The sequence below is a fragment of the Gekko japonicus genome, unplaced genomic scaffold, assembly GCF_001447785.1.
Source record: "Gekko japonicus isolate JY-2015 unplaced genomic scaffold, Gekko_japonicus_V1.1 scaffold3479, whole genome shotgun sequence".
NCBI lineage: Eukaryota > Metazoa > Chordata > Lepidosauria > Squamata > Gekkonidae > Gekko > Gekko japonicus.
The window spans coordinates 101449-116946 of NW_015159813.1; the positions used below are offsets into that span (position 1 = coordinate 101449).

The window sequence follows — 15498 nt, forward strand, 5'->3', positions numbered from 1 at the left end:
CTCCACAAAATAGACTGTACTTACTAGACACCCAGAGAACTCATAACAAGTATACTTTTGCCTGACATTCAGGTTCTGACACATCTACGGATCATGTCACACATTGGGATTGGACTCCTCATAGGACTGCTGTATTTGGGTATTGGAAATGAAGCAAAGAAAGTTCTGAGCAATTCCGGCTTCCTCTTTTTTTCAATGTTGTTTCTTATGTTTGCTGCTCTCATGCCAACAGTGCTTACATGTGAGTAACAACAACACTTGATATAATTTATAAAGAAGGTATTTTCTATGTGACATGAAACAAACAGTCCTAGAACATAATAACTCACAGGGTGCCATACCCTTGACTTTGCCAGGAACTTTATTCTTATGATGATCATCATTATCATCATTCTCTGTTGATTTGGCTTTGAAATTGGGTGAGCACATTTACTGATAAACATTGTAGTGGGGTTTTTTTTCTCTTTAAATGTCCTTTTGAAGAAAATTCACCAATAATGTGGCATTATTCAGCATCTACATGTTGGTCTGAACTAGAAATAATTCACCTTTTCAGCTCTTTGTGATTCTCTGTTTTCAACTTCTGCTGGTAGAACACTGATAGAGCCACTCACAAGACTCTTGAGGTTGTGAAACATTTGGCCATGAACTTTGTAGAAATCAGTTTGCTTATCTAATGACTAGGGAGCAAAGCCCATTGTGGACAAAGACAATGGGCCCTAGAAAGGTAGGGTGGGTGGGTGGTAGATAAATAGGTAGATGGATAGATAGAGGGGTTTGGAAAAAGAGAGGAAGGAAGGAAGAAATAAAGAAGGGTGAGGGGGGGAGACATGGACAGACAGTCAGTAAGCCAGACAGACAGGGAGGGAGGGAGGAGGGGGGGAAGAAGTCAAAGATATGGGGATGAAGGGAGAAAGTGAGAGAGGGACAGAATGAAGGGAGATAGGGAAAAAGGAAGAGAGAGAGAGGAAGGGGGGTAGGGAGGAAAAAGGGGTGTCGGGGGTTGGCTCAGCGCTGCTGCCGCCCCTCGCCTGCTGCCCCCGGAAAGCTGGCGAAGGTGGGGGGGGAGCAGCGAAAATTAAAGCAGGCCTTCCACTGATTCCCTCCAGCCCTGGCTAGTTGGGGGGGTGGAGTCGGGCGGCGGCGAGCGGCTTATCTCCGCCGCCGCCGCTCATCAAGTGATCCCCGGTTGCACTCACCCACCAGGTGATTGTCAGCAGTAGTCTGACATCTGAGGGGACCGGGTGCAGAGGCAGGGCTACAGCCTTTGTGTTCTGAGGTGGGACTTAGGCAACACAGCCAATGGAAGCTGGGTAAGCTTCTGATGGACAGTTCAAGCCTCCAAACACTGTTGGTGCGCATTTTCTCTCTGCTGCGTGACGCTGCGTCTTACTCAATTGTATATAAGGGAGAGATGTATATAAATTAGAGCTTGCTCTTCTTATAGAAGGACTTCAAGATTATAACTGGAAGCAGCAAATACATGTAAATTTATCCCCCAGCAAAGTTTTATAGGTGAGTGGTAGTGAAGCAGTGAATTGATATGGTGAGGCAAGAAATGATGAGATTCTAGGCAGCATCCATGCAGAGAGGGCTGTGGGAGTCTTCAGATTTAGCCCTTGAAGACACAACGACTTCAGTGGAAGGTGCAGGAAGTCCATTAATCCTGAGCTAGTACAGCATCCTTTTAAATCTGGGTTCAAATGGCAGCAATTTAGGCACAGGAAGACAAGGACACTCGACACTTACTCAAGTAACTCAGTGACCATAATGAAGTGGGCCTGGAGAGTCTGCCTTTCTGCTTCCTACGGTTGCGGGTCCTCGCTCCTAGCTGGCATTTCCTGCCACTGTTCTGAAAAAATGGCGGTTGGGTGATGGTGTGACATCACTTCTGTGGAAATGCAGAAGTAATGTCACACACCTCTAGGAATTAGCCAAAACTCTATAAGAAACCACAGAATTTTTGACAATTCCTAGACTGGCATCCTTTCAGGTTTCCCCCAAAGTGATGTCACAGCACTGGCTGACAGCCCCCCCCCCCCCCCCCCCCCCCCCTCCCCTCCCCCCCGCCGCGCCGCAACCCTACTGCTTCCTTTCAGAGAAATCTGCAGGCTCTTTGGGAAAAGCCACTTCATGTAGCCCTGAGCCTCAAATGCCTAGATTAAATGTTTTCTGCTTGATGAATGCAACTGAGGAGCAGTTCCTGGAGCCTGCAGAGTATAAAGGCCGACACACACACTTCACAGCAGACAGATATCTGTAGCAGTATTATAATGAAGAATTACAATCAGTTTGACTATGTATTTCTTTAATTGTTTGACATAGTTCCTCTGGAGATGGGTGTATTTCTTAGAGAACATCTGAATTATTGGTATAGTCTGAAGGCCTACTACTTAGCAAAAACAATGGCTGATGTCCCTTTTCAGGTAAGCAATATTTTGCATTCCACAAAGTATTTTGTATGAACACAAGCCAGATAACAGCCCTTCCTGAATGCGTTCTTTTTATGCATAATAGAAAGCAGTGAAGAACATTTGTAAGTTTTTAATTTATGTGAACCATTTGTAATACAGCCATGAATTACATTAGCTATATCTATAATGGATGTTTTCCAACATCTTCTCCTTTTGTTATGGTCTTGAAACCTCTAAATTCCACTGTTAATTATGCCAAGAAACAGACGACTGAGTAGAGGCATATACAGATGATGGTGGGAAGTGGGAGAAACTGTGCAGATGGATCAGTTGGTTCAGTTCCCATTGGCTCCCACTGAATTTGATGAGATAAAATCTGAGTTGCTGCATCAGTTGGGAGGGGGTGAAGATCAGTCTTTCATTCCAGACCCTTGATAAATCAGGAGCAGGTCTGAGTGAACCCTCTCATTTTCTCCTATATAAATGACTGGCTGCCAGTGGGTGGCAACTGACAGCAACAATGCAGAGCAGAAAAAACATGCCCAACCCTGGTAATACATAGCCTGGTCTTCACTAACAGGGACCCTGATAGGTCAATTGTGCATGCATGTGCAGAGCACAGAGAGACACTTTGCAGCCCTCTAGGAGTCTAGGAGCATACAGGTCTTTCCTCCACACTCAGTTTAATGGTAATAATGACAACCATTTCACAGTTATCACAAACGCTGCTGTTATCTACTGTTCTATTCTGGTCTCTCTTTTTTTACAAATTAGTTAATATCAAAAGATGGTTCATGCTAATCTGGAAGATGCTAGAGGACTCTGACAGCTGTCCTGACTGATACATATAATGCATTGCCTAACAATGGCATTGGGCATAAGTGTAGAATTAGTAGAAGTAGCATAGCTGGAAGTGCCGCCCCATTACTAAAATAAAGTAAAATCTTGTATTTCAGTTTTGACATCAGTAATTATGCATTAATTGAAATATGTTTGTTTTTCCTGCAGGTTATGTTTCCTGTAGCTTATTGTAGCATTGTATACTGGATGACAGCCCAACCATCCGATGCTCTGCGATTTGTCCTTTTTGCAGCACTGGGAACAATGACATCACTAGTGGCTCAGTCTTTGGGTCTTTTGATTGGTGCAGCTTCCACCTCGCTCCAGGTAGTGCACTTTTTAAAAGAATGCATGCCCCTGTTCCTTTTAGCGGTCATAGCATATAAATTCACTTGCTGGGCTTTGACATGCTGGAAGAAGCTGTCAAGATGGAATACGTTTCAAGCAGAAGTCTTTCACATCACCTACGTCCTGGTCGTTTTAATTGTAGATGCTGGGGGTTGAACCTGGGACCCTCTGAATGCCAAGAGGATGCTCTACCACTGAGCCATGGTCATGCAAAAAAGAGTCCTGGAGGGAGAGTGGAGTTTTGATACTGTACTTCCAGTGCTGAACACAGCTTTAGTGGTGGCTTTGGGATGAGCCCACTGAGTTTCTGAAAAAAGGGAGGCACATTCGTGTGTTACAGATTTTTATAATAAAGCAGGTGCAAGGACGCACAAGCTGCACAGTAACCATCAGCTTGTGGTGCAGTCTTAAAAGCAGAAGATACAGTTTGTCATTGCATAATGTTTTCTGAGTAAGGTCTACTGCAGTAACTGAAAATGTTTTAAAACAATGAGTATACAGAAGTGTTTACAGGACTAGTTCTGACAAATTACAGTATGTTTTTCTGCTAGTAGTATATTTGTTTTCTTTAGTTGTTGTAGATTTTCTGGGCTGTATGGCTGTGGTCTTGGCATTGTAGGACTTGACGTTTTACCAGCAGCTGTGACTGGCATCTTCAGAGGTATAACACAGAAAGATGGAGTACTCTCTATATCTATCTTGACCCAGAGAGTACTCCATCTTTCTGTGTTATACCTCTGAGGATGACAGTCACAGCTGCTGGCAAAACCTCAGGTCCTATAATGCCAAGACCATGTCCATACAGCCCAGAAAATCTACAACAACTAATGAACTCCAGCCGTGAAAGCCTTCGAAGGGCTTCAATCATTTGTTGACCAGAAGCCATTACAGGCTGCTCCCAGACCTCTTGCTCTTAAATCAATTCTAATTGACTATTTTCAAACAAACCTGACCTAAAATATGCTGCCTAAAGCTTCTAAGGGCAAAAAGAATCAAAAGAATGCCAGGGGAGCGCCTTTGCTAAAGGAATTTTTTGCATCTGCTGAATTTGCCAGTACCTCTTCAGCTTCTTCAGGCAATGGTGATACATATACTGCTGACTCTCTCCTCACACCAAAGTTTTTATTAGAAACATTGGGGAGACAACATCAAGAGCTAAGGCAAGATATTATGGGTATGATATCACCTCTAGCCCAACGCATGGAGGAATTGGAGTCTCAATATAAGCAAACTGCTCAAAAAGCAGAAGAAGCATTAAAGAAAGTCGCCTCCCTGGGAAAAAAGCTTGGAACCTCATCTCAAGACAGTTGGTCTAGAGAAAATTTCATGATGATGGTGTCTTGTATAAGAGACAAAAACTTGAAATTTCACAGTTTTTCATCAAATGTCGAAGCAACAACTGACCTTTCAATTTTCATGCCTGCCTGGCTGCCTGCCTCTTTAAAATTAGAGGAGGGAGTGACACCATTGATACTGCGAGCTTACCCCGTAGGTAAAACAACAGATTCTTCCCAGGTTGCCCCTTCTGGCAGAGACATAGTGGTGGAGCTAGCAGACTATCGGACTAAAAGGAAAATCTTGATGGAAGTGCCTCAGCAGAGCGGCTTGGATTTTCAAGGAAGCAAAATACTTGTATTTCCGGACCTTCCCCCAGAAATGCTTAAGATTCAAAGAGACTTAAAACCTATTACTTCTAAACTCCAGGCAGCAGGTATAAAATACCGTTGGTTGCGGTCTGGTAAAATGTTTGTGGAATATCAGCAAACTCAATATATTGCATATGACTCTGTTTCTGGATCAGCTTTGTTATCTGCATTAGGTTTGCGTTAATGAGAGCAAACCGAAATTCGAGCTGCAAAAAGAACATAAGAACATAAGAGACACCAATGTTGGATCAGGCCAAAGGCCCATCCAGTCCAACACTCTGTGTCACACAGTGGCCAGAAATACCAGTGCCATCAGGAGGTCCACCAGTGGGGCCAGGACATTAAAAGGAAGACTCATTCACCATTGACTCCAGTCAAAAGCAGCAAGCTTCATGTTTCTGAAGAAACAGAGGATGGTGAAATAGAGCTTGATGTAATGTAATTGTGTAATGTTCTCACAATAGCAAGCTACATATTTATTAGCTCGATGTATATAAAGTTTGGGGGGCTGGTAGGGAGCAGACAGGTATGTGCTCTCATATTGTAGGTCATGGGGTGGGGGAGAAGGTTCTCCCCTAGCTTACATTGTAAGCTTCTATAGACCTAATGGTTTTCTGGGCTCCAATGTATACTATACTAGTCAATCAACTGTATTATCAGATTATAACAGAAGATAGAAGATGCTGGAACTTAGGAAGCCAATAATTATCATGTATGTTTCAATGCATAATTAATTATCATTTTGAAAAAAATGAAAAAAGAAGAACACCACTTACATAAAGAGATATAAATATAATGTAAGGACATATAGGTCAAATTGATATAATTTAGTTTAAACATTAGATGATGTGATATACAATTTATGTACTTTTCTTTTTTTGGTTGTAAGCAATATTAGTTCTTCAATTAAAAATATTTTTTAAAAAGCCTTTGACAACAGGTTTGTTTTCTGTTTGTTTTTCTTAGGTGGCAACATTTGTAGGTCCTGTTACAGCGATCCCAGTTCTCCTCTTCTCAGGATTCTTTGTCAGCTTTGACACCATTCCAGCATACCTCCAGTGGATGTCTTACATCTCGTATGTCAGGTATATTTCAACAATACCTCATACTTCCTCATCTGTACTTGTGCCAAGTTTTTGACATTTTTATAATGCCTCCTTTGGGGACTCTTTTTAAAAGTTAAAGAACTTTTTAGACAAAAAAATATATACACATTTGGCAAGTACCTTAAGGCATCTATTGATGAAGGGAGTTGGCCTAAGCCAGCCACTTACTGGCGGTACACTAAGGGGGCATGGGGAGGGTGCTCTTTCTGCAATTCAGTGCAGAAAATAAAGACAGCGCCAGAAAATGTTGTTTTTTAAAAGTTATTCTGTGAGCTAAAAAGCTGCACGCAGGATGGCACCTTTGGATCTCTCTCTTTAAGCCACACATAAGAAAGTTTGAGAGCAATTTGATGTTACAGAGATCATATTTGTATGAGCCAGTTTGATTCAGTAGATGTCATGTAATGCTTGGGCCTTAAAAACCTGGGTTCAAAGCTCAGTTCAACAGACTCTTTGAGAGCCCCTGAATATGTCACTTACACTCAACCTGTGTTCCATCTGTAAAATGGAGATTCTTGCCATTTGCATGCAGAAGGTCCCAAGTTCAGTCCCTGATAACTGAAGAAGAGAAGAGATTGGATTTATACCCTGCCCTTCACTCAGAGTCTCAGAGCAGCTTACAAACTCCTTTCCCCTCCCCACAACAGACACCCTGTGAGGTAGGTGGGGCTGAGAGAGCTCTGACAGAAACTGCTGTTTTCAAGAACACCTCTGACAGAACTGTGGCTTGAAAGTAAGACACAGGGAGGGGAAAACAAACTTGACCCAAAAGCTGGGATCAATAACCACAGGGGTAAGAAAGAAGTCTGATAAAGGGCCAATATTAAAAACCTAGTTGAAACTTATAATATACAAAAACATGTATTTATTAGAAAGACCGTTAAAAACAAATAAGGGCCCAATGAAAGCCTCATTAAAAAGTTCAAGTGGCCTGAACACAAGGGCCAATACACATTACCTGACGCGTTTCCGCCATATTGGGGGCCTTCTTCAGTTTGAGGTCATCCAGCAGCTGCGAGTGTAGGAGTGGGGAATCAAACCCGGTTCTCCCAGATTAGAGTCCGCGCACTTAACCACTACACCAAACTTGCTCTACCTGCAGTTAAAGGATCTCAGGAAGCAAGGCTGGGACAGACCCACCTCTACCTGACACCTGGAGAAGTAATACCAATCAGAATAGACAGTACTGAGCTATGTAGATCAATGAAATTATTTGATGTAAGGCAGCCTCTGATATTTATATGTAAGCGACCAATGATAATGCAGAGTTTTACAGAAGTTTAACCTGAATTCAGGCTCCTCACCTGTTCCCCCCAACATGTGATTGGTAATCTGAAAACACTTCCAATCGTTTATCTGCAGTGGGGTTTTTTTTGGCGGGGATATTAATCCGCATAGTACCTGTTAGCTTATGGAAGCCTACTTTTGCATATGGATAGCTCTTATCTAATTGGACATCTAATATTTTTTAGAGTCCTGATTGATGTAAATATAATTAACATTCCCTAACATGAAAGCAGCAATGAATTCAAAATGTATGGTATATGTCCTGATCTGTTTTGACTTTGTATAATATCCTTCTCTCTCTAGATATGGGTTTGAGGGTGTTATTCTTTCCATCTATGGGTTGGATCGTGAAGATCTCCACTGCGATGAAGAAATTTGCCACTTTCAAAAATCAAAGGATATCCTTCGAGAGCTGGATGTAGAAAATGCAAAACTTTACCTGGATTTCATTGTGCTTGGCATTTTCTTCATAGCCCTACGCCTTGTTGCCTACTTTGTCCTCAGATATAAAATCCGAGCAGAGAGGTAGAAAGAGAACGTATGTATCAAGCCCATAGGGAGAACACTATTCATGCAGTTGTGGACTGTGTTTATTGCCTGATGGTGGCAGACAAGTTTCCAGACCCCAGTCGCAAATGGTTTTGTGATCTAGCCTGTAGAAAACCATGTAATATTGGATAAGTGGATGCCTAGTTATGGTAATCAGTTCGGTTGGGTTAGGTCATCTTTTTGTTATGCTGCCTGGCTTTATCTAGGAAGAAGAACTAGAGGGGAATTTTGAAGTGCTGTTTTGAATGTGCAGAAGTGTCAGTACTGATCACAGGAACTTTCTTTCATGAAAACTGTTTCTTGGAAGGTAGCTGTAGTCCTGGCAGCCAAGTAGAGAACGGCTGGGAATTGTTCATCTCCGTTCTGTCAGTAACCAAGTGGAAATGTGAAGAATGTAAGATCACCTCTTCCTTTTGCACCCTGACTTCATCACTGCAAGTTTCCTGCATTTTCTGCACGTCCCCCCTTTACCTGAAATCCTCCATGAAAGCAGAAATCCACAAATCCTCAAACTTTAACAAAATAATTTTTAATGAATGGATTTTTTTTAAAAAAAGAATACAAGTAATTTGGTTCTTCTTTACATGCAGAGCTCTGGAGCTTTATTCTTATGAGCTGGTCTCATATTCCCAAAATTGTAATATGAAGATAAAATGACAAATTCCTAGTAAGTGTTGTAAAGAAATTCCAGAGTACGGAAAATTCCTTATAGCAGTCTGCTTTTGCAATATCCTTCAGTTTTCTTGTGATATTTGAAAGATTTCATTATCCAAATTAACTACCTCCCATGAAAGTGGAAGCTAAGAATTCCAGTTCCAAAAATACAGAATCATGTTTCAAATCACATTTGAATGTTTTAGGGAATATTTTTAAGGAATGTCAGTGGTTCAATGTTAAGAATGTTTATGGTAAAGTTTTTAAAAAGTGTCCACAGTGTCTCTGTAGTTACCTCTAGTTTTTTGAGGGGGAGGGGGAAAGGCCATCTTCACATGACAAAATGAAGCAATCCAGTTTTCTACCAGTCCTTAACCCATACTGGCTGCAGTCCAGCAAAAAGTTAGGTGCCCTTAAGCCCAGTGAAATCAAACCATGTAAGCATGCCTGGATTGATCTAAAGAATAATCAATCCATTTTGTCACCCATTTACATTTGGTTTTCCTTCCAATTCAAGTTAATCTTGATGTTGAATAACCAGAAGAGCCAAATTTCGATTTCAGCAAATAGTGGCTCCATATATTTTGGCAGAATTTGGTTCAGTTTGTGGCTTTACATAGCTATCTAAATGAGATAGTTATCCACATAATAAACATTGCTGGAGAAAGGTACAGGCTTGATAAAGATATGAAAGCCACATCGAGCTCAAAGCATTCAGATTGGGTAGATGCTGACGTGCTGTTTTGTGCGGGTGACCCACTAAAAGCTAGAACGGGCTATTTTAGGCACTGTGGTGAGATGTTTGTTAACCCCCCTCCCGATGACTTTTCTAACAGATAAGATTGAAGATGAGTCACACCTTCTAGAGAGGTTCCTGTTATGTTTAAATACATTTAGGATTGTTTTGTGAAATTCTTTATACTGATGGGGATAATTTAGTATGATTTGCTTTTTATATATGAGAAGATACAGATCTGCACCACTAACTAACTCACAGGCATCCAAGAACACTTGTATCCAAAATTAACAGCAGTCTGTCTTGACAATGTATCCTGATGTCACTGTACTCTGGACCCTTTGTACATGATGTTCTCAATGCAGCTAATTACCCAAAGGAGTTGGATTCCACCGTTATCTATTTTTCCTGAGTCAATAAAGACATTTATTTTTCCCATTTGACCCAATAAATTACAAACACCTTCAGCTTTCTAGGGTTTTTTAAAAATGATATTACAACCAGTTGAGCACTGTGTAACTATTCCCAGCTCTGTCAAAAGCATGTTGTATAATGCTAGTAACTTGTTAGCCTTTCCTGTGCTTCCATCTATTGTCTGTAATATGGGAATTGCAAACTACTAGTTGATTACTGGAGCTCATAAAGGGGTGTCAGTGGCATTTAAGAATACTCATTTGCCTCAAGAGGAACCTTGTACAGTAGAAAGGAGTTCAGTTTTGGAAGCTTCAGTTTTTACCATCTCAAACTTTTATTTACCAGATTAAACAGGGAGTTATTGCTACATAGTCTCTCCTCTTTTCCTCTTTTCTTCTTCTCTTCTTCCACTCACCAGCCAACCTACCTAAAACATATTTGATGAGATCTGCTCAGCTATGGCAAGATTCTCAAGACAATTATCACTTAAGCAGCAGAATAGAGCCATTGAAATGAATGGGACTAGTCATCTGTTTGCAGGGAAAATAATAATTTTCTTGAATTGTTAAATTCTGCACCCTTCTTCAGTCATCTGGATGAGACTCGGAGGAAAGATATATTGAGTTTTACTAAATACAAGGCTGTATTTCCCATCCCCAGCCCTCAGTTGCCCAGATTTGAATGAAAAGTAATCCATTCAGATCTTCACTAGTAAACTGTAGAGACCATGACAACATCAGGAACGTAAAAGAAAAATTCCATATAGAAAAAAGCTTTCCACTGAACAAATGCTTTTGCAAACAAATATGGAATTTGTATGTATAAATATTCTTTTTTGGAAGCAACTCCAGGGCATTCACTGTTCGCAGTGCAATCCCATGAAGAGTTATGGCAGTCTAAACCTGTTGATATCAGCTCTGCATAGGGTTGCACTTTCAGGTCAGACAATGCTGTTCTTTTCGTTTCCCTTCCAAAAACAAGGTGGAAAGACTAGTTTCTACTCTAATACTATATGACTCTCCACATTTATTTGCTGGTAGCTCTTGTGTTTAAAGCCACAAGAAGAAGGTGGTTATTTAAAACCACAAATCAGCTGGCGGAAAGAGAGAACAGTCATCGTTTGGTTTTGGCTGGCACAACATATTGCAAAAGGTTTGTCAGAAGTAGATACTAGCAACTTGAGTATTCTGTTCTTAAAAAGTAATGTGAAAGAATATATGTCATGTTCCATGAAGGAACATGTTCTGTGAAGTCATGTGAAGGAACAGATCTCATTCATAGTAGAATGCAGACTGAAGGACGCGTCCAGCCTTGCTCCCTAAGAATGAAATGCCATAGTTTATGTATTTTTGTTCAGTCGCACAGTCGAGTCCGACTCTTCATGACCCCATGGACCAGATCATGCCAGGCCCTCCTGTCTTCCGCCGTCCTCTGAAGTTTGCTCAATTTCACGTTCGTTGCATCTATGACACTAACCATCTCATCCTTTGCTGTCCCCTTCTTCAATCTTTCCCAGCATCAGGGTCTTCTCCAGTGAGTGCTCCCTTCTCATTTGGTGGCCAAAGTACTTGAGCTTCAGTTTCATTATCCGGCCTTCCAGGGAACAGTCAGGGTTGATTTCTTTTGGGATTGACTGATTTGATCTTCTTGCAGTCCAAGGGACTCTCAAGAGTCTTCTCCAGCACCATAGTTCAAAAGAATCTATTCTTCGGTGCTCGGCCTTCCTTATAGTCCAACTCTTGCAGCCATACATGACTACTGGGAATACCATTGCTTTGACCATGCTGACTTTTATTGGCAGGGTGATGTCTCTGGCTCTGTGTCTTGGATTGCATTTATTTTAATTTCCAGTCATGGAGTTTATACAGTATGTTTCTGTCTCAGAGCCAGCATGGTGTAGTGGTTAAGTGCAGCAGACTCTAATCTGGAGAACTGGGGTTGATTCCCCACTCCTTCACATGGATGCCTGCTTGGGTGACCTTGGACCAATCTCTCAGAACTCTCGGAACTCTCTCAGCCCCACCTACCTCACAAGGAGACTGTTGTGGGGAGGGGAAGGGAAGGCGATTGTAAGCCTCTTTGAGACTCTTTAGGGTAGAGAAAAGCAGGGTATAAAACCAACTCATTATTATTTTCTGGCTAAAAATGCCAACTGTCGACATACACTTTGGCACCTGAGCCCATGGCCAATTTTTTTAAATAACAAGGCAAATTTAACAACCTTAAAACAGCAAACATGAGACCATAATCTTGCACTCATTGTACATTTAAGCTTATATTGATCATCATGTTAGCTAGTGCTTCAGAACAGTATCTCGCCCCCCCCCCAATTGCCTGATTGCTGTTTTATGCTGCGGCACATTCTATTGTACTTTTAAATCTATATTTAGCAATAGCAGTTTTCATTCATGGCTTTAATGCCTCCTTGCAGCTGTGATAAAAAGATAGTATATGCTTTACAGAATCCCACTGTTCGGTACTTGAACCATGTGTATGTACATCAGCATGACTGGTGGCTCAGATCTGTGGTTATAGCTCCTATTTAATCCAGAAAAATCTGTATAGCTGAATAGTCAATATGTGAAACTTGCTCTGAAGACTTTGATCTAGAAAAACTCCTGGCTGGACACCTAGTGGTCTGGAATAATATTTGCATTGGTGCTTTCCATTTCAGTGGTGAAACTTGACGTATAGGGAATCAAAAACTTCTAGCTGTGAAGACACTGTATCTGTTGTATGTATGTTTTTCTTTTCAGCATTGTTCACCCAACAATTCTTTTCTTCTTCCATTGCTGGAAATTATTCCTGGGTAGAAAGAGTAGATAATACATTTCGGATAATCTATACTGTTATGAAGACACTTGCCAGTAGGACTGTTGACAAATGTGACCTATCTGTTACCATGTTAGTGGTTGTGACACTAGAGTATGCAGAGCTACTCTAATCTAAGCCCTTCAGAATCTGCACAGGACTGCACTGTTAATCATATAAACACTCTTGGCATGAGTTAATAGCTTCAGTGCTGTATCAACCATTCCGAGTAAAGTACATGACTCTTCACAAGTCAAGCATTTTCAAGTCCTACTGATTTCAAAGGGGAATAATTAAGCACTGAAGTTAATGAAGGAAATTCATGCTATCTTTCACCCTTTTTATGAGTATGCCAATATTTTAAAAGTCTAGAAGACTCTCCCTTCCTCAAGAATAGTCTTTACTGCCCCCCATTTTTTAAAAAAGCCCCACAATTCGTTTTAAGCATTTGTGGCATCTTTCCTTTAAAATAGGACATGACAACGTGACAGTATTGCTGACAGGTTTTTCTTTTTAACTTTGTTTCCAACTTTTTGTGCAATACTGCCTCTTGGTTGTGGTGAACTGTTGCCCTTAAATCTTATTTAGTTATTTAGGATATTTGTGTATGTGTGTTCTGTTTTTAATTTAAAACAAAAAGCAAAAGTCAATGCAAGTAATCTGTCAAAAAAAAATCAGCGTGCTGAAGTGTGCATACACTGTTTATCAACTAGCTTGTCTCTTTTGGAGGTGTAATGCACACAGCATTACTTTGGATTCCTGTTGGTTTTGCTGTTCTAGAGACTGCTGCTTGTTGCACGCTGTGATATATTGCACTGTTGTAGATATATGTAAACATTGTTATTTTTCCAGGTGGTTCGGTGATCTTTTGTAGTTCAGACAATGTAACTGATTGAACTACATGTACCTGAATTCATGTACCTAATAAGATTTAGAATGTTGGGCATTCTAATTCTACACTTCACACAGACTAACATTAAAAGCTTTGTATATTTCTGTATAGTTAATTCCAATAGGATATTTCTATGTGCATTATTTTCCAAATTAGATCTCTCAATTCCTGAAAATGGAGAACAGTTATGATAATGAAATACAAAGAATAAAGCATTGCTATTTTCAGAATACTACCTTAGTCCTCTTCTGTTTTAAAGCTAACTAAACAGATACAACACTCAAAGGCAACAGTTCAGAATTTTCAGCTCCAGGAATTGTTTTTATCCCCAGCCAGAAATATGGAGTTTCCTTTTCATTTTATGCTATATATGTCTTTTTCCTTTCTTGATCAGGTCCCCCCCCCTTTTCATATTTTCTTTTCAACCTCCTCTCCATTTTTTCTGTCTTTATTCTCTTAACAAACCACTAAACAAAAAGAGAATCTGGCTGGTGCACAGCCCACTTTATATGGGGGGGGGTATCCTAACCCATGCATTAACAGACATATATGCAGGTTTGGGTTTGGACACATACAATTATTTCTGTAAAACAAATCCAGCCACTTCCCCCTCACAATGAAGTACCTTAGCAATAATATTGACTAGTAGACTGAGAACTAGGGGTGTGCACAAAAAACAGCAACAGGATTTTTCAGATTCAGATATATTGGACCCCCAAAATTCAGGATTCCTGGAAAACCCCAAATTCTAATACCAGTATGGTATTTGGATTTGCGTTTTTAGGAAATCCCAATTTTTAAAAATTTCATTATACCCTATGGGACCATAATAGTCAATGGGGAATCTATCTGGCTATCAAACCAGTCTATCTGGTTTGACACCAGTCCCTGTTTTTTTCCTGTTTTTCCCTCTCTTGGAAATAATGGAGGATGGGGGCTCCTTTTTGGGGGGCCCATAGAATTGGACCCCCATTATCCAATCTTTTTGAAACTTGGGGAGTTTTTGAGTAAAGGGACCAGAAGCTATGCTGAAAATTTGGTGTCTCTACCTCAAAAAAGAGTCCCCCAGACCCACAGATATAATAGCCTATGGGGATCACTGACTATAATGATCCCCATAGGCTATAATGGAGCCAAAGGCATTTAAAGGTGTTGCGGTCCCTTTAAATGTGTTCCTGAAGCTGCAGCTTTACCCAGAATGGTGTTTAAAAGTACACTCTCTTTTAACACCATTTAACTGCGACTATCCTGTTTTCCCAGATAATCCTGATTTTGGGGGGGATTATCTGGGATTGGCTATATTTGATAGCCAAAATGACACCCCCCTCTATATCTGGCTGAAAGAATAGCCAATAAATACCAATGAGGTATTTTCCAGCTATTTTTCCCCAGCTCAGATAGAGCCAAATGCACACCCCTACTAAGAACTTCACAAATGTCATGTGAAGAGGGGTGGGGGTAGCAGATGGGAGGGAAGAGTATCTTATATCTTAATTACAGCCATTTAGTTCTAAATAACTGGTGAAATGAACTAGACCACACCTTAAGAAACTTCTGGTCTAGTCAGTTTCACAGACGTGTCTAGAAAAGGGAACGTCAGTGACAACGAGAACATTCCTGAAACTTTATGTTTAAGGTGCTTCCCCAGCCTGCCATTTCATTCCGAACCACCCCTTCCTAGAGCTGATTTTTCTAAATAAAAGCCCCAATCTGGATTTAATTACACATTTGCATGTAACTTGTAGTTTTTAAATGCTATGCAAACTCTCATGCTCATTCTAGGGATGCTCTAACACCCCCT

The 15498-nt window shown here is 40.7% G+C and overlaps 1 protein-coding gene across 2 annotated transcripts in view; it reads left to right on the plus strand.

The window, feature by feature from the left end:
- The window catches only part of LOC107107420 (ATP-binding cassette sub-family G member 1), a 57064-nt gene extending 48894 nt beyond the window's left edge, over nucleotides 1–8170 (plus strand). For both annotated transcript variants that reach the window (XM_015407723.1, XM_015407731.1), the window contains exons 11-15: nucleotides 73–241; nucleotides 2326–2426; nucleotides 3423–3581; nucleotides 6215–6333; nucleotides 7945–8170. In XM_015407723.1, the coding sequence (XP_015263209.1) occupies nucleotides 73–241; nucleotides 2326–2426; nucleotides 3423–3581; nucleotides 6215–6333; nucleotides 7945–8170 (774 nt within the window). The remainder of the gene's footprint in view (nucleotides 1–72; nucleotides 242–2325; nucleotides 2427–3422; nucleotides 3582–6214; nucleotides 6334–7944) is intronic.
- Nucleotides 8171–15498: the final 7328 nt, after the last annotated feature.